At 41.2% G+C, this 25,545-nt stretch overlaps 1 protein-coding gene across 5 annotated transcripts in view; it reads left to right on the plus strand.

Moving 5' to 3' along the window:
* LOC110484181 (phospholipid-transporting ATPase ID) overlaps positions 1–25,545 on the plus strand; it is an 85,586-nt gene that overhangs the window by 48,800 nt on the left and 11,241 nt on the right. For all 5 annotated transcript variants that reach the window (XM_021554646.3, XM_085566085.1, XM_085566087.1 and 2 more), the window contains 13 exons: positions 3,111–3,269; positions 3,962–4,050; positions 8,915–9,111; positions 10,204–10,412; positions 12,468–12,511; positions 14,034–14,199; positions 15,011–15,199; positions 15,996–16,111; positions 17,473–17,637; positions 19,199–19,310; positions 20,403–20,508; positions 21,329–21,476; positions 24,234–24,417. In XM_021554646.3, the coding sequence (XP_021410321.1) occupies positions 3,111–3,269; positions 3,962–4,050; positions 8,915–9,111; positions 10,204–10,412; positions 12,468–12,511; positions 14,034–14,199; positions 15,011–15,199; positions 15,996–16,111; positions 17,473–17,637; positions 19,199–19,310; positions 20,403–20,508; positions 21,329–21,476; positions 24,234–24,417 (1,884 nt within the window). The remainder of the gene's footprint in view (positions 1–3,110; positions 3,270–3,961; positions 4,051–8,914; positions 9,112–10,203; positions 10,413–12,467; positions 12,512–14,033; positions 14,200–15,010; positions 15,200–15,995; positions 16,112–17,472; positions 17,638–19,198; positions 19,311–20,402; positions 20,509–21,328; positions 21,477–24,233; positions 24,418–25,545) is intronic.

Genomic DNA, 25,545 nt, shown 5'->3' on the forward strand with positions numbered 1-25,545 from the left:
GAATAGAATAGAATAGAATAGAATAGAATAGAATAGAATAGAATAGAATAGAATAGAATAGAATAGAATAGAATAGAATAGAAGGTATCTACAATGATCATCTAGTCCAATGGTCTGACCACCTCAGAGCTGACCAAAAGTTAAAGTATGTGTTTAAGGGCACTGTCCAAATACCTGTTAAACCTGACAGGCTGGGGGCCTGTCGGTGACCTCTCTAGGAAGCCTGTTCAAGTGAGTGGTCACCCTCTCAATAATGTTTCCTGAGAGGTCCAGTCTGAACCTCTTCTGATGCAACTTCAACCATTCCCATGTGTCCTGTCACTGGATGCCAGAGAATACTTAGCAGCATATACAGAGGAAGGAGCTAGACCAGTCAAAACCAGAATTCCCCATGGTCACATATCATCTGTCTGTGGAGACAAGACGGGGGAACAGACCAAGTAGTGCTAGTCACGTTCTGCAGTGCCCTGCTGGCTTAGATATGAGGTCCAGATTACAGGAGGAGTTGTTATGGAAAGGGGTGGAATGAATGCTACTGCCCTTGGAACGCCTCAAGGACTGCAGGCTCTCAGGAAATACTTTTAGATATAGAGGGAATATAATTTTAGGAAAAAAAGAGTTTTTGAAATAAGTAGATGATTCCAGGACAAGTGGTGAGTAGTGGCAAAGAACATAGCTGAGACTGTCTCTGATAGAGTTTCTTTTGCCTTCTTTGTTGAGGGTTTATGCAATAATATGTGTGGGTTTTGCCAAGTGTCAGCTCAGTACATCAGGATTTCTTTTGAAGTGATGGCTGAGGTTCTGAGTGTTTTTGGTCTTAAGAAATAGGCTTTTACATGTACAGTTAGATGCTTAATGTTAATAATTGGAGTGGCATGCCTCAATTATTTTCCTGAGCAGGCTGAAGTGTCTATAAATTTATAAGCAAAATCTTAATCTTAGATAATTTTTCAAGATGCTTGGTGTGATGGTTATCTAAAGGCACTGTGTTCTTGGAAGTGCTTAATTAAAAAACATTTAAATTAAAAAACATTTAAAATATTTTGGAAAATTGAGAATTTTGTTATTGGATATTTATTTATTTATTCTCTAAATCTCTATTTTACTTATGTTGTAAATAAAAGTGGCCTCTTCACAATACTTAAAATGAATAAAATGTTTCCCAAGATGATTTATATTTGACAGTGTACTGGGAAGAGTGCCTGGAATCAGACCCAGCCTTTCATTTCCCTTAGCAAACCTCAGTAGAAATATTTAAATATTTATGTAACTCTTTATCTAATTACTTTTTAAGACAGGAAGAGAGGACAGGGTTGTGCAGCTAATACAGGCACTCAGTGGAATGCTTAATGTGAGTTATGATGTTTGTTTGATGGTTCAGATAAGGAAGAAGCTTGCAAAACACTAGATTTCTTTGCTTGATTTGGGGAACTGGGAAATGAGAAAGGCAGCAATACTTTTCATTTACCCTCTGCTTATCACAGTTGACTTGGCAGTATTTAACCCTTTCAGATGAAATGTACTCCAGATACCTTATTGCTGTTGCTGGGTGAGGGGGCAGGAGGCATGGTGCCTGGCTGTGGTGCCTCCAGTTGCAGAGCTACTGGGCTTAATGCAGCTGCCCTGGAGGGATCTTTAGAGCTTCTCACTCTTTGTGGTCAGTCTCATTTGGATGAATCCCTTCTGATCTCACAATCAGTGTGTCAGAAGCCTAGCCCACCCACTTATGGGAAAGCAGATGTGGACACATGAGGTGCTCACAAGAGCACTGTCCCACAGCAGGCACAGTGTTCCTGGTGGGAGACCATACCCTGGTTTTGCTTTGCATTGTTTGAGGTTCCAGTGCAAAACCTCGGTTTCCTTTGTGTTTTCAAGGTGTTTGTGAGGGAGGCAGTGAGATGGGTCTGGTTACTAGAGACTGTCAGAAACGAGGGGGCACAGGTCTGGTCCTTGTTGGACTAACCAACCAGATGATAAAATAGAAGAGAAGCACAGTTGTTAGTATGAATTCTCATGCCACATGTGTCACTGAATTTCCTAATTATTCAGTCTTTCATGTCTAATGGTTTGTCTGCCCCAGATTAGAGTTGCTTTTTTGATAATTTGCATAATGTTTGATTTTAAATCTGTAGTGGTGAACACAATCATGACACTTGAAGCTGGACTTTTCTTCTGGACTTCTCTGGATTTTGTTTCTAGTCTCTTGAGCTTGGTGTGTAAATCTGAGAGCAGCTAGAAGAATAGTATTCTTTGCAAATGCTAATATTTTAGTAGGTATTTATAGCCTGTGATGAACATAACTGCTGTTTAAGTGAACAGACTGAACTCCTAGATTGCCTTTCAGTAAGGCATATTTGTATTTTCCAGTTCTCAATACATCTACAGGGCTCTGCTTTGAATCTTTAAATGTCAGGTGCAGCCCTTGATTTAAATAGTCATTTTTATACTGATGTATCTGAACACATTTTATTACAAGAAATAAATATAAAGCATGGCAATAGACACTCCAGTCACTTACAGTGTCAACTCAGTGGCCAAAGAAGGTAGTGGTATCTTTTTATGTGCTCCTGGGACATGAGTTATAAAACAGATGAAATTAAAAATCAGTGAACAAAGACACCTTAGTTAATTACTCTTCTGCAGCCTTTAGGCTATGATTATATTCACTTGGGCTTCTGCAATTTGAGAGAAAATGAAATAGGAAAGAAGGTGATGTCAGCACTTTTAGCTAAAGTTAGCCAGTGACATCCTACTGCTATGAATTTGCTGTGAATAGATTAAAAGTATGTTGCTGTTTCAACACTTCTTCTCACCCACATAGAAGCTGTGGAAACTTTGTTTTGTACTCTACCAATAAAAAATTGCCATGTTCAAAGAATTGGATAAATCCAAGTTCACTGTGGTCCTTTCATTTATGAGATGAATATGGGAAAGGAGCAACATCCCAGAACATCAGTAAATATAAGATATAGAATGGGAACAATAGGGATAGGAATCGGCTGTAACTAGAGTGTGAAATATTGTCTCTCTGAGGAACAGCTGGGAATGCAGTATTGATGACACTTTTCTGGACAAAGATTTCCATTTTTGCTTTTACATTATTTTTACAGGAGAAGTCAGATGTGAGGCACCAAACAACAAACTGGATAAATTCACAGGAACTCTTACTCTTTGGGGAGAGAAATATGCCCTGGACAATGAGAAGATGTTGCTGAGAGGCTGTACTATCAGGAACACAGAGTGGTGCTTTGGGCTTGTCATTTATGCTGGTAGGTAAAAAGATTGACATGCTGATTGCAGAGCCCAGAACCACTAGTGTGGGGATACATCACACCCAGCATCCACAAAGGAATCAAGTACTTGTGCTTCCAGGCACGAGAAGAAAAAAGTTTCAGAAATCCACACAGCAAAGTACAGGAGGGGAGTTTTGATCGATGACTAAGAAAGAATGTAACAATTAAATTTGGTTAAGAATTCACTCAAGTGTATTGCAGTAAACACTCTGAATCATTTCTATGTGATTTTCATCCACATTGGAATATCAGGGTCATCAATAATATTATTGATTAGATCTATGCTTTTCATGAACATAGTCCTTCTATTGTTTCTATACTCCTGTAGACATGTGAAATAAGACATAATATGTCACAAATAACATAGCAATGCCAAATATACTGTGAGAAGTGATTAAACCTGAATGGAAGGGTTGAATGTTGAAAAAAAATAGTTGAGTCGAAGTCCAGATTTAGTGGTTTTATGTGACTCTCTCCATATAGTCTCAGACAAATGACTTAACTTGTTTCTGCCCAGGTTTCCCACTTGCAGTCTAAACTGTGTGTACCTGACTTCATGAGAGCTGTAATGGTTATTTATGCTGAAAACACAGTGGGGCCTCAGAGGGAATCAGCTTTAGAACAGCTAAGCTTTATTACTAAAATTAACAAGTGTGCTTCATCTCCAGGGCCAGACACAAAACTCATGCAGAACAGTGGAAAAACAACTTTTAAGCGAACAAGCATTGATCGGCTCATGAATGTCCTTGTGTTGGTGGTAAGTCTGATTAATGTGTCTTCCTTTCTTCAGATGTGTTCATCATTTCCAGATGCACCACCTCTCTGTCCACACAAATGGGGGAATATCAGAAGTGACTAATGATAAAAATAAAAAGTACATCATAATTTATCATCAGCCTGAGTTCTGCAGTGCCTCTGCCAGCCCATCCTGCAAAACAAGGCCATTACATTGACAGAATTAAGGACTTTCCTTCTAAACTTGTCATTTAATCTACCTTTTCTCCTCTGCATTTTTGGGTGAGAAATATTTTGAAGGCTGCAAAGCCCTTTTTTCCTTCTAGTAATTTTGTCATTTTCTATTTAAATAAACATTAGCAGTTCTCTCTCTTCTTCCCAATTTCTTTGCATCTCTTGTGATATCTGCACAGGACTTGGTAATTGAGTTTGCTAATTTACACTATGCCATCTCCTGACTTAACACATTAGGGTAAATTATTAGACATGGTCTCATTAATACTCAGAAGCTGGTGTTTTAAGCAGCTGGGAAATTTGAGAACATTAATCTTACATAGCAGACACTGTTCTCAGATTGAAAAACAGATTGAATTTGAGGGTTAAGCTCATCAGTGGTTTTAACAAATGGCAAGTACTTCCAGGCAGAAATAGTGATTCTTTCACAGACTCTCTCAAGATTTTATTGCTTGAGTTCAAAGCCACTCAGGGAAGGAAGACATACACTCTGACACTACTTTAATTAATGTTGCTTGAAGGAAAGGTCTTTAATTTCATATTTTATTTCCCTTTGAGTGCAAATTTGTCATGCTTTCCCATGCATGCTGCACCACCTTCAGTTTATGACACTGGGAAGGTCTGGTGGTCAGTGCTTACTGTTCCTGCTCCTTCTCTACTACTCTTGCTCTCCAGATCCCCCTAGCAGCTGGCTGGGGACAGGATCCATTCCCAGGCACTGGAACAAGCCCTGGGGGAAACATCCACCAGAAGTCTGTGCATTACAGCAAGGCTGAACGGAGCTCTCCCTGCCCTCTATGAATTCATGCCTCCCCAGCACAGGGGCTTAGAGAATAAACGTCTCCAGGGTGGCACCACCCTCAAACCTCCACATTTAATCTCAGCCTCTGTATTCCTGTTATTTTTCTTGGGATCCCAAAACTCCTTTAGGTGAGCCTGGGGATGCCCAGCAGTACCACATAACAGAGAGCCACTCCAGGGTTAACTTCAATCCCTCTTGAAGCCCTGCTCTGTGTACAGTAAGGACATACCCTTAATTTTAAACAATGTTTGAGCATCTTACATTCAAAATTTTTCAAGCATTTGAAGAATTTCACACTTTCATAGGTGTTCTGCTGTGCTCTGACTGGAGAGGAGAATGGGCTGTGGAGGGATTCACAGAGCACAGAAACAGAGCAGAGGAAAACTGAACCGGGAATCTGGAATTTAATGTTCAAATAAGATTTGCTAAATCTCCTTTCACAAGCCCAGGATACCACCCAGGACTTCCAATCTGTTTGGCTTCTCTGTATAAAACACAAATTAGATGAATTTACCTCCTGGCTCTGTTTAAAAAAAACTGAACAAGTTGCAGCCGATTGCATCAGCCTCTGCCTGGGCTCTTGGGCGGTGGAGGAGCCAAGGGTGTGTTTGTCTCCTTTACACATTTTTAACCTAAAATTTTGATGTCTAAGTAAAGCTCTGTCATACATTAAACACCAGACTCTTTGCACACCTAAGGGGATGTGGCACTTGGTTTTTCCAGCTCACCAGGTGGTCAAAGGTTACAGAGTGTGGTCATAAAAAACAGGCAGTATATTCTGCTCTTGAGCTGGAGAATACAAAGCAGCCACAACTTTACTATAAATAGGTAATTTAAATGTAGTGAAACTTACTCTGCATGAACACTGGTAAAACCATTTTTTGTTTGTTTGCCTGTAAAACTTCCAGGCACAAAGCAGTGTTTAAGCAGGTTCGCCAAGGGAGCACCTGTTAAATGCTGCCTTCGTCTGCCTCAACAAGGGTTAATCAGACTCAAAACCTTCCCAGATGGCAGTCATAGCTGTTTTGTCACATTTGGAGGTGCTTCTCATCCATCTGAGAGAGAAGTTAATGTTCCTCCAGTGGGGATGCACTTGCCAGCTCCAGAAATGCTTTTTTCTCTGAAAGCTGCTGTCTAGCAGGCTAGGGGAGCAAATTTTCAGAGACAGAGCTCTCACGTACCTCTCCTAAACAACTGACTGCTTCAAGTCCTTGAGCAGAATTCAAAGTAACAATTAAGAAACTGAAACAGTTTTAATTCACAGTCCAACAGTCAATGTTTGTCTTGAAGTCCAAAGTCACTTCCTCTTTACAAAACTCTTACCAAGAGGATCTTTAGCAGTCAGTGCATGGGCAGGACCTAGGGAGGGGTGGTGTTCATACTGGGAAGCTCCATGAGTATGCACAAGCAATGATTTTTCATGTTGTTCTCATCAGGGCTGTGGTTACAATTGCAACACCCTGAATGCAGTTGTTTCTGTGCACAGAAATTAATCTTGAGGCCTACTTTTAATGGCTTGGTCCTTTCCATTTGTTTCAGATCAAACAGCATGTTAGTGAGCTTTCTGCAAGCATGAGGGGGGCACATGAGTGGGGTTGTGAGAGCATTAACATGCCCAGTGCACAGACAACAAAATGTACATAAATCAAGTGCAGCTGTAGGCAAGAGCGGCTGTCGTATAGAATCAGAGTGGCTTGAATTCGAAGGGACCTTAAAAAGATCATCTGGTTCCAACACCCCAGCCCTGGGTGAGGACTCCTTGGGGATGTTCAGCTCCTGTCTTGCCCTGCATGTATTTCGGTTGCTGAATCATACATTGAAATTCCTATAGGGATTGTGATATTCTGCAAATGAATAATTTTTAACCTCTGGAGCAGTGAGGCGGGTCATGCCTTTCAAATACCCTTAAGTCCTTATAATTACAATAGCACAGATTGAAGTATGTTTTAATTTCTGGTTCACAGAGGTTTAAAAACACTGCACCACATTCCAGCAAGCAATATTGTCTCCATTTCACAAGCTAAGCAATTTATTTGGCTTCGCACAATTAAATAGAAAACCTACTACTCATGTGTGAAATAAATGTGTCCCCTGGAACTCAGTCTGTCACCTTTTCTCACTGCAGTTCCCTTTTGTGGCTTTTTGATATTAAAACTTGAATCAATCAGGCATGAACTTTTCACCAAGTGATTCATATTGCTCCACAGAAGTATCTTTCTTCCTTCCACAGATGACCTCAGCAGTACAAATATTGGGTTTGCCATCAATGTTTCTATGTTTGTCCCTCAATTACTGTTTTTTTAAAAGGTTGATTACTGTTTTAATGTGATTGTTGCTGTGTGGCCTTTACATAATGGTCCAACTTACTTATATTTCCTCCCTAATGATTATACTTGAAAAAGATGATTTTTAATTGCTCTTTTGTGCAGCCTATTGACTCCATATCTTCACTCTTTTATTATTATATTGGTTGTTTTATGTCAAATGTTTGGAAAAGATCGTGCCAAAAGAATTTTTTCTCATCATTTGTCCAGGAAGGATGACAGTTAACTGTAGTTTATATCCCCCACCATCACCATTTCTACCTTACAAATATTGTAATTATATTAGCAGGATTCCAAGATGGTCGGTCTTCCCAGTTTTTAAGGCATTGTTAAAAATTAACCTTATTAAAGTTTAAAAACTATGCTCTAAGCTTCCATCTTTGAATTAGATGGACTTGCTGCACTGAAAATGCTTATTATCAGATAGTCACACAATCCTCTGTGTCAGTAAACATAACCTTCCTTTTTCATATACCATAGGGCAGATAAGTCCTACTTTTTCCTTTCTCCTTCCTCTTGGAGAGCTGTCTGTTAACATATTTGCTTTTCACACACCTGTTTATTACTTCATTTTTTTTTCTATTCTCGATTCTTTATTATTGTTAGAGATTCACACTGCTGTAATTCCTTGCAATTTGTATTAATTTCTGTTAAATTTATTTCTTCCTGTTCTTTTTGTCTGCTTTTCCAAATAAATGTATTGCTACAGTCTTGTCTTTTTTTAATCAAAAAATGTTTTATGACCTATATAATGTTTTTATGTCTGTTAAATAGTGTTCCCAAGCAAGCCCCAGTTTTCAGTAAGGTTTCCCCATTTCAAATTTACTTCCCAGTTGCTGTTGCCCTGGTTACTTTAGGCTTCAGGAAACAGACTTCTCTATAGCCCAAGGATATGCATCATTAGTTGGTTCTGCTTTTTGTTTGCTCAAAGGAAATGCAATCAAATTGTAAGGGCAAATACCAAGGCAACTATTAGCTTTGAGAAAGCAATTAACTCTCCCCTAACTATCAGAATAATATCCAGTGCTAAATTCCAGGCTGTATGCTGCTGGATATCCTTAGTAGTCTTTCAGAAATTATGAAGAAGACTGTGATACATCTGGCAAATGGCCAAGTCCTTCAGGCAGTTTCTATTCCCAAGTGTGCAGCCAGATGTTTGAGCACCTTCAGCTCAACTCGCCTTTAATTTTTGAGATTTGCTGTACAGCAGACTGCTGTAACCATGCTTGCTGAGATGTCTGCTTGGGATTTAAATCCCCAGCTGTTTGAGGACTTTTAATTCCAAGTTGCCAGACTCTGTACTGTGTAGCTTTGTCCTCGAGGTAAAAGTATCATAATTTTGCTGTTTTTTCCTCTTCATCCCCAGGCACATTTTCCTATGATTTAGGCTATCCAACCCTGTCCCATTAGGGTCTTCTGATTAACTTGTGCATAATAAAGTCCTTGTTTCTAAAATGCAATACATTTTGTTTGGTTTTGATTTGTTTGGTTTGTCTTTAATTTTTGTTTTTTGTTTTTTTTTCCAGATCTTTGCATTTTTAGCACTGATGTGTCTCATCCTAGCCATTGGCAATGGTATCTGGGAGCATGATAAGGGCTACTACTTCCAGGTCTATCTGCCCTGGGCAGAGGGTGTCAACTCTGCCTCCTACTCTGGCTTCCTCATGTTCTGGTCATATGTGATCATTCTAAACACCGTGGTACCTATTTCACTCTATGTCAGGTACGTGCTGTAAGCTCCTTTCACTTTTGATCTTAGGAGAGATTTAACTTTTGCCTAACTGGGAGCAGCATTTTCCTTAAAACCTAACACAGCCCCATCATGGATGCTTCTACACAACCACAGTGACCCTTTCCTTGTTTCTGATGCCTTCAGAAGGCTTTGTCAGTGTTGGAGTAGGGACAGCAGTGAGCCCTGGAAGAGGAGAGGATGATTTTGCAATTAAAGGGGAGGTGTAGGTATGTAGGATGCTATAGGAGCAGGGCTGGAAGCCTGTCACCATTAGCATCTTTCTAACAGTGAATGAATGGCCTGTTCTTTGAGGTGGCTTCAGGACTGTGTGAGGATTGCCAGGTAAGTAGGTGCAACCAGGCTGAAGTACTTGGTGCAGTTGAGAGTGTTCTCTCTTCTCAGACAATGCAGAGCTGTGTTGGTTATTTGTGATAGACAGGAATGACAGGTAGGCAGCATGTCTGTGATGCTCTCAAAACTTGGGGCTGGGGTAGACACTGCACAGCCCTGTTCAATTTATCATTATAGCTACCTTCAGTCAGCTTTGCTGCTGAGACTCTCTTTTGTGTTGGTAAACATGAGGAATTAATTCCATTCCTGTCCAGTATGTCACTCAGCAAGGTGAAAATTCATGTCATCTGTGAGCTGATGCCACTCTTTTTTGGTGGTACTGAGTGACACAATGGCTCTGTTGTTGGAGACATGGCTGTGCTCATCCCCTGGCAGTGGGCTCAGCTCAGCCCACAGCTCTGCTGGAAACCATCTCCTGAGATGGCACTAACTGAAATGCACTACTCCTGCCCCAATTCTCAGTCCAAACACTTCTGAAACTTCCCAAGTACTTTTATAAAGTACTACTTTATGAACAAAGGAAATGAGTTTCTGCTGTAAATTTAGCATATCATTTCAGTGGGATTTGCTTCAGCATCCCTTACCACAGGCCACCTATGGGCAGATGAGTTCAACCTGTCATTACCTTCAAAGTTGTCTTCTAATTGCAATTGATAATGGTGGTGCTGAAGATAAAGAGCTTGTCTCTTAAGTTAATGAATATTCCATTGCCTTCTGCTTCTGTTTCATTAGTGTGGAGATTATACGCTTGGGTAACAGTTTCTACATTGACTGGGACCGTAAAATGTATTACCCACTGAATGACACGCCAGCTCAGGCTCGAACCACTACACTCAACGAAGAACTGGGGCAGATCAAATACATCTTCTCAGACAAAACAGGAACTCTCACCCAGAACATCATGTGTTTCAACAAGTGCTCCATCAATGGCAAATCCTATGGTATGCTTGTCTTTTTCTCTGGGTTTTCTTCACTGTGTGCCCCTTCATCCACAGAGACTAAATCTGATATCCAGAAGAGAGTGCCATGTAAGGAGCTGCAGTGGTCAAGTGTAAGGCTACCCTTCAAGGATGTCTGGACAGCCTAATTGCATCACTTGCCACGTATCAATTGTTTCCCCTTTTTTCTCACTCTTTTATCTCCCCTCTTCTGCCCCACTACTGCCCTAACACTATTCGTTTTGCTTCAGTTGTCCCAGATTTACAAAATCTGTACCCAAATTTGCTTTTTTTTTTTTTTTTTTTTCTGATATCACTAGTTAGGTAATCACAGCTTTTTATAGTATTATTGGCCTGGTTAGCCAGGTATTGCTAACCTTGCAAAATATAACATGCAACTCACATAACTCACTCCCTTCTAATCATTTATGAAATCAGCCACCCTTCATGGGGCTCATCTGCATATTTTGCCAGCTTCTCACACTGTCCTCTCTCAGCAATTTCTCATGTCATGAGCAGTGATTTTCCACATTGTTTTCAGGTAGTTGGAGTAGTCAATGACTTGGTCTTTGTCTTTATACCTGACATCCTTCAACTACCTGAAGAGAGAAAAGTTTGCAGGGAGTTGGAAAAAATGGGAAACATGAATTGTTAGCTCTGTTAGGTCCTAGAAGTTATTGATTTAAAGGGCTTGTTCATGCTATGAACCCAGACAGTTTTCTTCATACTGCTCAAGAGATGAGGCACTTTGTAAACTGCCTAATTGATTAACATCATTAGATGCCCCAGAGAAATTAGTCACTGCTTATTTGTATATGGATGCTTGCTTTGCCTGTGTCAGACCTCCTGATGCACTAATGTGCTAGAAAGTTTGCATCTTTGCTCAGTGCTATCAGCTGACCTAATAAAAGAAGATATTTCTTCCTATTAATCTGTATATTTGGAGATCATCTTATCTCAAACAGTGTTACTATGATATTTAACATTAGTGCTGCTAATGAGGAGTTTGTAATCTCTCTTATCAAGTGTCCTTAGTTGACTTTTCTGAAATGCATGTCACCACCAACAGGTGACATACAGGGTAAGGATTCAAGAAATTAATGGGAAACACATGCAAAGAAGGCAAACAGTCTATTGCCTGTAGTTTTCTAAATGTTTAGCTTCTGCCTAGCACAGTACTTCTCTGCTGCTCAGAAGCATTCTGGTAAGCAATGCTAGAAAGGATTATTTAGTTCTGCTCTCTTCTAAAGGCTTCAGGGAAGAGATGTACAAAAGCCTCTTGGCTATCATTCCCAGGGAATCAGCTGATGCATAGGTTCTTAGAAGAGGTGTTTACTGTGTTTGTTTTACACTCCTGAGGCCTTTGTGAAGGCACACCAGCACTACAATTGACTTTGGTCACAGTTGAGGTTGCTGGTGCAAACACGAGTCAATCACTCCTATAAGTCATTCCATTTTGATCTTATTTCAATTAAGTGTTGGGACTGGCTGGCCTTGGCACAGTCCCGACCTTCCTAAGTGAAACTTTTCTCCAGGCAGAAGTTCTAATAATATTTCTTGGAGATGACATGTCTTCAATTCCTATGAATTCAGATCATCCATTTGGGGAGAATCAACAGAGCAGACTTTCTATCTAGTGGTGGGAAAAATGGGCTTTAAAAACTCATTTTCTGTGGGTGTCCAGGGACTGCTGCAAATTGTAGGATCTGGGAGCTGGATTTTGAAAGAGAAGGCACAAGATAAGTCAACCCCCTGGAAGCACTTTCATTTCCTACTTAGGACTAGAAACATTATTCTCTCTGTTCAGCTCAAGACAAGTATTTTTTACTCAAAAGCCAGTCACTTTTGTGGTAACTACTTTGTATTTCAAGCATCTATCAGTCTCCAGATTTTGTCATGGACAAACATAGAAACTGATTGTTATGTATCATCAGTCATCAGTGCCCATGTCAATGTACTTTTAAAATAGAAACTTAGAAACACTTTACTCAATTCTGTGGTTCAGAGACTGCACTTACCTGCAGTTTGTGGCTATAATTTCATCTTTCTTGCTTGCAGGTGATGTGTATGATATGTCTGGACAAAGGATAGAAATAAATGAGGTAAGTGCTCAAATGCTATCAGGATCTGTGCTTTCAGTGGACCTGGATAAGTACCAGTGGACAAATCCCTGCACAGCTTATGTTTTTGACCCTGCAAGAGCTGATGCTCTTGATGATCAGAACACAGATGTGCGTTCCTCTGGATGTCAGAGAATTTCCAGAGTTAAGCTCCTGGGTTAAACCTGCAGGTCAGGAACAGCCCACTGTCTCCTCTGCTTCTCCTGACATCCTGGGGCATGCACAATTTCTCTTGGACACTTGACCACAGGTGTTTGTTGGAGACTTGGACATTGTTGAATTTTATTAACTTTGTCAGTTAATTAAAGCTTTTGCAAGGAATTAGTGAGTGCAGTTCACACCAATAGCGAGGTCACTGTCAAATTCCTCTAATGTCTGGACTTCAGAAAGTGTGAAAATGTGTAAATTTTACATTTTTCTTTAGCATCTGCTTGCAGGCACAAATGCACGTCTTCATTTCAAAAATGTCTGAAAGCTACATGCAGTAATCCAAATAACAAATAGCAAGATGATTATGAAAATCCCACTCCTCATTCCAATGATTCATTCCATTTAGATCTTAAATTTCCCACTGAAACAGGCTGTTTTGCTGAGCACTGTGCCTCGAGCCTGCCCTGTCTCTGTCAGCCTTGCTTGGTGACACATGCTAGAGTCCTGCCAAGTGTCCACCCCACCCTGCTGCTGGTGACAGTCTCTGGAGCAGAGTCCTGCTGCCCACACACCCACAGTGTTGCTGTGCCTGGACCTTGCTGTGCAGATGACTGTGGGAGGGGTCGGTCTGTGCTCTTGGGCTGAATGCTAAATTTCAGTATGCAGGGGTCAAAAGGATGATTCCCATCCTGGAAACTCTGAGCTCATCAGGGATGGGGTGGCAGTCAGAATTGTTCGAGGCAGGCTTGGCAGTCCATTACTCCATGACACATCATGTGGTAAGCTTCTGGACATTTCTCCAGTGTGTTCCACTCTGCTTGGGGCTCCTTGTTTATTGACAAAATAGTTAGTGCCTGTAGAGTTTAACCTTTACTTCACCTGTCTGTCCTATTTTTTCTGTATCAGGATTTTTTCCTGACTTTGGGAGAACATGGTGGATAAGACAGACTTTTGAATTGCTTTAAACTGGTCTCCTCCATTCCACTATCACAGGCAGCCTTTGATATCATGAGCAAGATGCTTCCAAGCAGGCGTGTGTTGAAAGCAAGCACTTCTTTGCTGTAGGCATCCACTGGTAGGGCTCCTGTTGGAGCATTAGCTGCTACTCAGAGAGGCAGTTTAGCTAATTGGTTCTTAGCCTGAGTGCTCTGAAAGGCACATCTAGTGTTGTCCTGTCCCATGATTAAATACCTTTCACAACCTCCCACTTCCTTAAATGCACCAATGTCTGTCATGAGCAGCCAGCCCTGCAGGATCCTTTGTAAATGTGAGGAGGAGACAGGGGCAGTGTTGGGCAGCTGGTGTACAGCCGTGTGAGAGCTCAACAAATAATACCAAGCCATGTTTTTTTCAGAACACAGAGAAGGTTGATTTCTCATACAACCCATTAGCCGACCCAAAGTTTGCCTTTTATGACAACAGCCTGGTTGAAGCTGTGAAGCTGAATGATGTCCCAACACACAGGTTCTTCCGGCTGCTCTCACTTTGCCACACGGTGATGCCAGAGGAGAAGAAGGAAGGTGAGGACTGCTGAGGGCACTGGAATGAGTGGTTATGTTCACTCGCACCACAGCATGTCTTCTCTCCACAGAAGCTGTTATTGGTCCTTTTGGCTCCCTGGTGATTTTCTGTAGTGTATGGCTACACATAAATCAGTGTCTTTGGAGATGCCACATGGGAAGAGAAAGGACCAGGGCCTCCACTCCCTGTGTGTTCCTATGGTGGAGCTGACACTACTGCAAACACCACATCTCTGGAGTGCGGAAATTGCAGGTGCCACAGCTTCCCTGAGGTGGCAGAGGCTTGCCCTGCTCTCTCTCTACTCTGCTCTTAGCCCCAAAAAAGCAAAGAACATAGAGTACCTATCCACTGGAGACTCATTAACTCCTTTTATCCAGTGTTCCACAGCTCCTAGGTCAACCTCCTCAAATCCCAGATGGGATGAAAGCTATGCTTTAAAGGCTAGAATTAATTGTCAGGTATAAAGTGAAAATATGGATCAGAAAAAATACATGCAAATCTAACTAGAAGGGGCTAAACCCAAGGAACCTCTCCTCTCAGTGAGATTCTAGACCCCAAAGAGAGTGATTAAAATCCCCAAAAGAATCCAGGGGGCCTCTTGCATTGTTCTGGAGGATTGGTTGGTGGGACTTGATGGAGATGTGTGGACATAAGGTGCTTTTTAGTGCTGGACCTCTGTGGATAGACAGAAAAGCAAAGGGATAACTGCTGTATTATGTCTTTGGGTTTTTGGGGTATTTTTTTGGTTGTTTTTTTTTTAAGCTCAGAAATAAGTCAAAAGCCACATTACATCTTTTTCTTGCATGTCAGGTAACTTGGTGTATCAAGCACAATCTCCTGATGAGGGAGCCCTAGTCACTGCTGCCAGAAACTTTGGATTTGTGTTCCGAGCTCGCACACCAGAGACCATCACTGTTGTGGAAATGGGAGAAACAAAAATCTACAAACTTCTGGCTATTCTTGATTTCAACAATGTTCGCAAACGAATGTCTGTGATTGGTATGTTTCCTTTGCTGCTTTCTTTCCTTCCTGATTTTAGCAGGTTCTGGACCTGTCCCTCATTCTTCTATGATGCAGAATTTTTCTAGGAGACCTTCTTTGCAGTGTTCTCTGAATAACATTTATTTCTGAGGACTTGAGATGGGCTGCCTTGACTTTATAATTACACAGCAACAGTGCCAGAAAAATACTTAAAGCAGGCAGGTGGGATAAATCTCAACATCTGGATCACAGTGATGCAAGCCATCCTTCTAAAGACACAAAGCTTTTCATATATCTTTCTCCCCTCACTACAGTGCAGAAAAGGTCTTTCTTCTAATCAGCTTTTAAATTTTCAGTAAAAATTGAGGAAGTAGGACAGGAGAAAGCAAGAACAAACTGAGAAAACAGGTTTTTTCCAATAAACAAATTTCAAATTTCTCTCAAACAGAAAATGGAGAAATTATTCAAGAAAGTTTTTGCAGCCTTTATTAACACTCCAACTTACTCTACTATTTCAGGAATATTGTAATTGTAGTTACAGTTTACTGGTAGGAAAACAGGAGAAGTAGGTCCAGTTCCCTAAAACAAGTTGTTCTTCACTTTTTAGTGAAGTACAGCCTGTAGGGACAACGTAGTGTCTGCTCAGACCAATGCACTCTCTTCTAAACAGATCTTGTCTTGATTCCTGGGATTTTGCCAAAACTTGGGGAAATTCAGACACCTGTAGAAACTGTTCTTGGCTTTGATGGAAGAGCTTTGTACCCCAAAAGACTCAGTCTGGTATTTGTGGCATTTATTTTCCCCTTCCTCACAGTGCGGAGTCCAGAAGGTGACTTGACTTTGTACTGCAAGGGGGCTGACACCATTCTTTATGAACTGCTTCATCCATCCTGCAATTCTCTCAAAGAGGAGACCACAGAACACCTGAATGTAAGAGCTTCCTTCTCAACAACATCTCTGCATCTGATGTTTTCCTTTTCCCCAGCATACTTTGTCCTCAGGAAAAAAAAAACACAGATTTTAGAAACAGCATTTAAGCACCAATTTTAAGTTATGGAATAGAGAAAAAAATGAAAAAAAATTAATTTCTATGGCTTTAGGTCTCAAATTAGTTGCCAAAGCATGAGAATCAGGTGCCATGTAAACTACTCCAGGACATTCAGCAAATCAAGGAAGGTGATTCTGGAACACTGTCCAGCTCTAGGATCCTCAGCATAAGAAGGACATGGACCTGTTGGAGTGAGTCTATGACTATGAGGGTGATCAGAGGGCTGGAGCATCTCTCCCAGCCTTAGCTGGGAGATTTGGGGTTGCTCAGCCTGGAAAAGAGAAAGCTCTAGGGAGACCTTTTAACACCTTCCAGTATCTGAAGGGGCTATAAGACTGCTGCAGAGAGATTTTTTACAAAGGCATGTAATGATAAAACAAGGATTTGATGGCTTTAAACTGAAAGACAGAAGATTTAGTTTAATTTTTAGCAAAAATTTCTTTACTGTGAGGGTGATGAGACACTGGAACAGGTTGTCCAGAGAAGCTGTGGATGCTCCATCCCTGGAAGCATTCAAGGCTGAGTTAGATGGGGCTCTGAACAACTTGGTCTATTGCCCCTGCCCAAGCCAGGGGGGTTGGAATGAGATGATCTTTAAGAGCCCATCCAACCCAAGACATTCTATCATTCTATGATTCTGTAATATGGACAAAGATGGCAAATCCAACACAGGACATTTAGAAGATCCAGAACTTGTTTCTGATGCACCTGAGGAAACACCTCCCAGAGACACATTTCATAAATGCATCTTTGCTGTTCCACCAAACACTGAGGTCTATATTGTCCATCAGAAAGCACAGTTAGGCTTCCTGAGATGCCACGACTAGCTGTGTTCATGCTGTGGATTTCAGCCAGAATTCATACCTTAAAAATGTTGAACCCATATCCAAAATTTGAGGCTGTCTTCAGTGTTTATCTAGATCTCACTCTTCTGGACATCCTGTTGAGAAATACAATCCTGAGAAACAAATGCCTGATTAGTGAAAAGCTTTAGAGCCAAGAATAGAAAAGCCCTTTTGAGTTGTTTTTTTTTTTTTCCATAAGGACCATGGATGATAATGATAAAGTGGTCTGGAATTGCTGTTTAAAAATGCCTCAATGTTTGTGGCCTAAGGTGTCATTTGTTCACCTTTCCTCTGCAAACTTTACCAAGATGCTTTTACCGGTCTGATTTCTGAAGGTCCTTTGTAACCAGACTCTTCTTCTTGGACCTTGGATCATCTATCTCACCACTATCTTGCAGGAGTTTGCTGGAGAAGGCCTGAGGACACTCGTGGTGGCCTATAAGAGCTTGGAGGAAGACTACTTCCAGGACTGGATCAGGCGTCACCATGAAGCAAGCACTGCCTTGGAAGGACGGGAAGAGAAACTGTCGGAGTTATATGAAGAGATTGAAAAAGATCTAATGGTTGGTAATTCAGGGAATCTGGGCCAGGCTCTGGGGGAGGCAGTGAGGGTGGTGATTTGTCAATAAACAGCTCAGTGTGACTTTGGTAAACACTGCTCTGCAAACAACTCAGTGCGCTGTGTGACAGGAGCAGGTCAGAACACGGCAGCCCTGGGTGTTCACTGGCACCTCCATCAGGAGACCGTAACTGCGGTGTCAGCCAACAGTTCAGGGGAATGGTTTTATTTTAACTCATGTGGGTGTCAGAGTAGCTTTCTTGTGATGAAGTGACATATCAGAGCCTTCAGGAGATGACGTGGACACAAATATTTCATAGCTATCCTTTGTATGTGCAAATGGCTGACCTATTTATTTTTCAGCCTTTGAAATGGCAGGCAGTGAATAATTTCCAGTGCCCATGAGAATGTCTCCTTTGTTCTTCCAGCCCTGGGCAGGATGGGTAAATGATATCCATGAACACATTCGTGTCAATTTGAAATAGAGCTAAACAGTGATCTTTGGGTCATTCTTCTCTCCCTAAGTGTTGTTACAGTTTTGAAATGCCCTGGAGAATTTGCCTGTGTTTTAGAGCCATGAATAATGAATGAAAAGCATGTGTGTGATCTGAAGAGAAGCAATCCAGCTTTTGCAATCATGGCAATGCTTTCTTGAAATCCCAGAAATCCTGGCTCCTTTGCTCCTTCCATTAGCTGTATGCTCAGAATGCCAGCAGTGCTCAGGGAGGAAGCAGGTGTGAGCTGTGGAAATGTTGGCCTTTGGAGGTTGCAGTCTCTCTAGCTGGAACAGGAACTACTGTAAACAGGGATTGTACATTTTGGAGGACCCTGTAAAGAAGTTCCCTCAGAGCTGTTACCTACATTGATAACACTCATAGCTGATTTTTGATGGACATCTCAGGATGCCAAAAGGGATCCCAGGCTTAAAACCAACCTCTGAATTTAGTCTCCAAGCAGCAGGAGGTAGGTGGTAGCAGTGAAATCCGAGGTTGCAGTGAAACCTCCACGTCTCTTTGATTACAGGTTAAAGCCACCACCTACCTTCAAACAGCAGAAAAAGCAGTAACTTAAAAATAATGAAGGTTTTTGTCCTGAGCAGTCTGTGGTGTAGCTGTGTAACAGTGTGGACCAGGGATGGGGATAGGTCTGTTAAGGGCTGGAGATGTTTAGCAGCCATGTGACATCTGCAGTACTGCATGGCTGGGATCAAGTTCCACACCAGAGGAGGTCTGGGACACAGATCCAGAGTGTCTTTGCCCCTCTTTTAAAGCTCTATCTGCTGTGAAGGGAACACATGGAACAACACAGACCTATAGCTCTGCAAATATTCTTGCAAATAATTTCATGCATATTCATAATCCATCAGAGCCTGGGGAGATTAGAGCCTAGAACACCTGCAGGATCAGGGCTGTCCTCTGTACAGTAAATTTGCTGAGGAAGAATGACAATCAGTACAACCTTATTTCTGGAGATTTCATTTGTGTTTGCTTAAATAATTAGGTTCAATGCTTTCTCCTTTGGTAGCAGTGGGAGGATTTAACCAGCTCCCTGCCATTTCTGTTAAGCTGCTAGGTGCCACAGCCATAGAGGACAAGCTACAAGATGGGGTACCACAGACAATTGAGACTCTTGCCAAAGCCAACATCAAGATATGGGTTCTCACTGGAGATAAGCAAGGTAAAAGTGCTACAGCTTTGCATGCTTCTCTTCTCCACTGGTGGGATTGTTCTGCTAAGACCTGTGTTCTCATTCTTTGAAAACTGCACAGCAGACAAACTTACATGGCTTTGCTTCATTGCCAGCAATGCAGAATGTCAGTTAACTAGAATTAGATCAGATTACTAGCTCATGCCTGTATTTCATTTCTGTCATAAGAGTGGAAGCAGGGTGAAGGCAGCATTGTCCTTGGAGAGGTGATGTTAGGCAACCCATAGTCCCTGACATAAGCTGTGAAAAGGTGTCACCTTCACCCAGTTGATCATTCAGGTGAAGAAGGTGGAAAAAAACTTGTCCTGCTTTCCAGAAACTTTCATGTTAAAGTGGATGTTGGGTGCATTTCAGCTTGTTGCTGGCTCTTATCATCCCAAATAGAAATGGAGGAAACATAGGAGATGGAGATGGAAAGAGCAGCAAATAGACTCCAGTGAATTCTTTTGGAGACAGTATTTTCACTGAAACAATGGTGTTTCAGGGAGGTCAAAAGTGTTTGCAAATAATTTCATCCAAGACATGAGCAGAGAATTTTTGAGAAAAATGGACCATTTAGTTTTGTCATGTTCCAAATGCAATAGTTTTGCTATAAAATACCAAAATATATTTCCAGAATGTTATGGACAAAATGTCATATTCTTTTACAGAGTTGTGTTTTGGGTTTTGGGGCTTTTCTGGAAGCAGGGAGAGGGCAATTAAAAATCCTGAAAAAATTTTTGAATCAACATGAAGTGGTTTGGTGTTTTTTGTTTGGTTGGTTTTTGTTTTTTGGGGTTTTTTTTGGTGGTTTTTTTTTTTTTTCCTCCAAATATGTTGATTAAAGGGTATTTTAAGCTTTTTCATGTTGGTAGAGTTATTTTTTTCCTGTGGTCTTATGAAGTCAAATTGGCTGGTACAAGCATCAAAGTGACTCTCCTGGCTCACTTACTGTTGACTCTGAAAGGCTCCAATCTCTTTTGAGTCAGAAAGAGAGCTTTTGCCATGTGAACAAAAAGTCTACAGAAGTGGGTGAATTTGGGGCTGCTGAGATGGATTATCTTCCTGGTTTATCTTTTCCAGAGACAGCAATGAATATTGGTTACTCCTGCAACTTGCTGAATGATGACATGGAAGAAGTTTTCATTATTGAAGGCAGCACATCTGATGATGTACTGAATGAGCTGAGGTAAATGGCTAAAAACCAGTTTCATTCTGTGCATTAGCATTATTTTTGTTTTGTATCATTCCACCTTCTTTTTCCCCATCAGCTTTCCTTGCTGCAGTTCATTCAGGGACCTTAGATAAGGGAGAGCTGCCTCCCTGGAAGATCCAGAAGCTAAACACCATATAGAAATCTCCTCTCAGAGTAAATGCTGAAGCTCTTTTATCCAAGAGCTCAAATTATGTAAAGGTATAAGAAAGTAGAGTCAGATAGGGAGTATTAGCTAAAATGACCAACAAGTGATCTTGAGCTACAAAGGCTTTGGCTCCAGGTTTGGGCTATGCTGATGCTGTACTGTTCTTGCCATCTATTTACATTGCTGTCCTTTGTCTGGGTATGTCTTTTGTCTGAATACCTTTTTGACAATATCTGAGAACTTACCTCCCTTCCTCACCTCCTCTGTAGACACAGGTTCTTAGATAAAGGTGAAAAATGGGGAAGGTTTGCAGTTCTTTTCTCTTGGAGTAGATGGCTGCTAGACAACATGCACAGAAAATCAGATATCTTCTGGAATACCATCCTTCATGGCACTCAGATGGTTTGTTTGACTTAAAATTAGCAGAAGTTTAGCAACACTAGTTAGAGTTTCAGAAATGTGGATGATCTGCGCAGACAGCAGCAGCTAAGCAATGCATATTGTTGTTGGGATACAGTAAAAATTGGACTGAACTATCAAAGGGAATCGTTGGGTTTTTTGTTTTCATAAAGTTGCTCTTATAAAACAGATACGTATTTGCACAATTTTCAGATTTCCATCATTATCTCTTTTTTTTTTTTTTTTAAGGAATGCAAGAAAAAAGATGAAGCCAGACTCCTTTCTGGACAGTGATGAAGTCAACATTCAGTTTGAAAAATCTTCAAAAAACCAAATAATTATACCTGATGAGCAAGCAAATGGGGTGTATGGTCTGGTTATCACTGGCCACAGCCTGGTAAGGAAAGTTCAGAGCCTTGCTAGGGCTGAGTTCCCTGAGGAGCTTACTGCAAGACATACTGAAAGTCTGAAAAATGCTTTAAAAATTCAGCTCTAGAGGACAAGGGGTTTTTTCCTCCTTACTGAAGATTAGGTTCAGTGGTTATCTAAGACATCAAAGGTGACAGACAAGGTGTCAGAGGATGCTTCAGGAAAAGAGAACAGTTGGCCTTGATCTTTGGTGAACAGGAAGGATAGAGTAGCTGGATCATATTTAATTTCTGGAAATATACTAGAAAAATAATGAGGTTTGTGTTTGCAGCAAGAAGATAACATGAGATGTGGGTTTCAGTGCCAAGGACATATTCTACTGAATATAGCTGAAAACAGATATGCTTAATTTATAGGATATAGATATTATGATTTAACTATACATTGATACTCTCTCCCACAATGTTCTTCCAAACTGAAGCAATACACTCTAGATGAAATTGTGGCAGATTAAAGACTGCTTGGGAAGCGTGGCTCTGAAGGCTTCACTGTTGATCTAAAACAACAGTTAGCTGTCATCTGCAGAGGGCTATCCCACATCTATTTGATGGTCAGTGTTTGCAGTAACTGCTTAGAAAGAAAGCAAGTGACACCAGACTGGTACAAAGAAATCTGAATCAGGTATGATCTGGAAAGCATAGGGGGAAACTGAGTCAGTTGGGATTTCTGAGCCTGGAGAATCTGATCAGTCTTGGTAATATTCTTCAAAATTGTAACAGGTAAAGACAATAATAGAGTCAAACTGAGATAAGAGAGTACTGGGTGAAATATCTTCCTGGTGAGAACAGTGAAACCCAGCAATAAATTATCTATATTGGGAAATATTTTAGAACCAGTTAGAGGAAAGAAAAAACAATTTAGATCAATTCAAACCTGTCTGCGAGGAACATTTAATTTATGTGAGGTTTATTTATCTGTTGTATTTTACTTTCCCAGATCTCAGTGAAAGCAAATAGACATAGCAAATAGACATATTTAGAAAGTTCTGGGAGGTGCCACCTCCCAGAAACAGGATGCTTCTGTTCTCTGTGGTTGCTACCTTTATTAATGACAGCCCAGCAATTTTCACTTCCAGCTCTACATCAGCCCAGCAAATAAAGAAAATCTCATCTTTCTCTGCTTTTGGGTCATGTGCCATGTGTATAGATCTCAAACACTCTAAGACAGTGCCTAGGTTGTTAATTACCCTTTCTCCTTCTTTTACACTCACTTGCCCTTGAACTCCAGGGCCATAATCCCTGGATTACCACTGTAAAGCAGACAAGAGGTATGTCAGGTTTGGTCCATGTGCATTGCATAGACATCACCTGAAAGGCCCTTGCCTGTTCCTACTCCATCCCTTCAGCCTGCAGCACAGACCCTGAGTGCTGTGCTAGCAGAACTCCTCCAGCAGTGATGGCAAAGCTTTCTTTATATTCCTGAAAAACACACACTCACCTACACCCTGACAAGGGGATACATCCCACACAATCTGGGCTGTGTGGGAGCCGCCAGTCCACACAGTAGACAAAATGAGTTTCACCAGGATTACGGCTTTCTCCTTGATGGGACCACAAGGACAGTACAGACATATCTAGATGTCATTTATTTATTTCTATAAGCTTGAACAATGGTGTGATACTGTCCCACACACAGGTGCTCTATCCCTGCTTATAGAGGGGTGGGAGGGTAGTGCTGGGCTATGCACACATCTGGTGCTGCCTGAAGAAAGCAAATTGTCAGCATCCTTAAAGGCATCATCATGCCACTTTACTTGCATGCAGTTGCACCAATTAAAATACAAAGTGGTAACATTTTGCTGGTGCTATGCAGCAAGGATATTGAGGCAAATACCATCTCTGACTACACTGACCAGCAGTACTCAGGCTGAAAAATGAAAAGGTCTCTTGTTGAGCAAGACTCCTGCCATAACAGAGGAAAAAGGCGACACTGGTGACTTACAGCTCTCTGTTTCAAAAAGAAAGAATATGTGACCTAAGGACTGTCTGCCTCACACAGACAAGGCAGTGGGCCTGCTGTAATGGCTCTGAGCAGGAGTGAGCCTTGTAGATTCCTTCCATGCATGTCTGCTTAAAAGAGGTAACAAAGAACAGAGACATAAAGCATGATCTGAAAGAAATTTGAAAAGCTCACACTGCTCCCTCCTCATGCAGAGCTGGAGGGGTGACTAGACATCCAATTATCTCAGTGCTTTTCAAATAACAATAACACAGCTGAATGAGTTAAAAGGTCAGCACTCAGAGTAAAGCAGCCTTCTCCCTAGTTTTGTGTTTTGCTTTGTCATGCCCACCTGAGCTTAACTTTTTACATGTTTTTTTTAATTAGGCACTAAACAAATTGAAATCTTTCCTATTTATCTCACAGACCTTAAATAGTAATCCAAGAGGGATGAGCAGACACTCTCTCACATGGAGATGCACAAGGTTGTCTCAAGCCCTGCAGCAGCTTCCTGCTCTTGGTGTTTGACACCTCTGCTCTCTCTCTGCTGATTACATCAGCCAGAGCAGATGCTGGGAATGCCCAGCTGTTTTTCATGCCCAGCTGTGGTGGTCAGTGTAGGGTGCACGGTGTGATGTGCAGTGTGCATGCTCCCTGTGACTGGGTGGATGGATTCACCCATGTGGGTGTAACAGCCTGGCTCAGCTGTCGTGGCCACCTCACTGCACCTTCTTTGTCAGGCCAGGAGTTGCTGTGAGCCTTCCCTGAGAGCTTTTCTCCTTTCCAGGCTTACGCGCTAGAAGGGAACCTGGAGCTGGAGCTGGTGAGAACTGCCTGCATGTGCAAAGTGGTGATCTGCTGTCGGGTGACTCCCCTGCAGAAGGCTCAGGTGGTGGAGCTAGTGAAGAAGTACAAGAAGGCTGTGACCCTGGCGATTGGAGATGGTGCCAACGATGTCAGCATGATCAAAAGTGAGTGAATGCCAACAGCTAGCATGCTGTAACAGACTGACTCAAAAAGGTATTTGTTCTCTGAGATAGGCTAGCAGCAGGAACACATATCTGAGTGCCTCCCATACCACCCTGTTTGTAGAAACAAGTGTCTGTCTTTTGGCAGATTTTGGCAGATCTCTGCAGATCACTCTCACTACAGGTTGTGTCTCCTGGGCTGTGATGTGTCAATCAGTGTGTCTGCACGGCCACCATCACAAGGGCAATGTATATAACAAAGAGTTTAGATCATAGAGGGCCTAGCTCAAAGCAGAAGAAAATCTTTTTGACTGTATAATATTATGTGGACTGGTTTTTTTCAGCATTTCTTTGTGTCAGGACTGTTTGTTAATTATCTCACTTCAGTTACAGATGGTAGGCTTCCAGGCCTCTCCATCCTTGAGCATCATTTGATGTTGCATTACCTCAATGAATTTATGAAAAAAGTCCTAACTAGGTATAATTAAATTAAGATTATTCAGACGGACCTATTGCTAATCTTCCTCATGTTAATTGGCAAGAATTGATTAACTGGAGCCTCTTAATTAAGAAAGAAAAGGCTAAGTAGAGAGCTTCAAGGGAGATAAGTGAGGCAGTCAGCAAAGAAAGGAGAAGAAAGTTAAAGTGTACATAATAATTAGAAACTAATCCACTCCTCCCACAAGAGGATTGAGACTTTGGGATTTTATCAATTCAGTTCAGTGGAAACCTCTGAATCTAACCAACTTTCAGCCATTAAGATTGTATTCATTAGTTAAAGCTGTATAATTAGCTGTCACATTAAACTTATGTCCATGTTTAATAAATGCAAGTTACTATTAAATAAAAATGTGACTCTTATATCTAATTATTTGATTGAACTAATAAAGCCTAGGAAATGTAAAAAGGCTACAGTCTGCCTTTTAGCAGTGTCTGAGAAAGATTAAAATGGTTTGAAGATTTTGCCTGTCTGGGATGATGTTTTAAGGCTGCTGGAAGGACATGAACACATGTTAAATAAAAGTCATATGTCAATATAAATTACAGCTATTGTTTCATAATAGCACCCATTATAAACAACAGTATTTGTGCTGCTGGAAAGCATTCAGAAAAAAACATAAACTGTCACTG

This window comes from Lonchura striata, chromosome Z (genome assembly GCF_050655825.1).
Source record: "Lonchura striata isolate lonStrDom1 chromosome Z, ASM5065582v1, whole genome shotgun sequence".
NCBI lineage: Eukaryota > Metazoa > Chordata > Aves > Passeriformes > Estrildidae > Lonchura > Lonchura striata.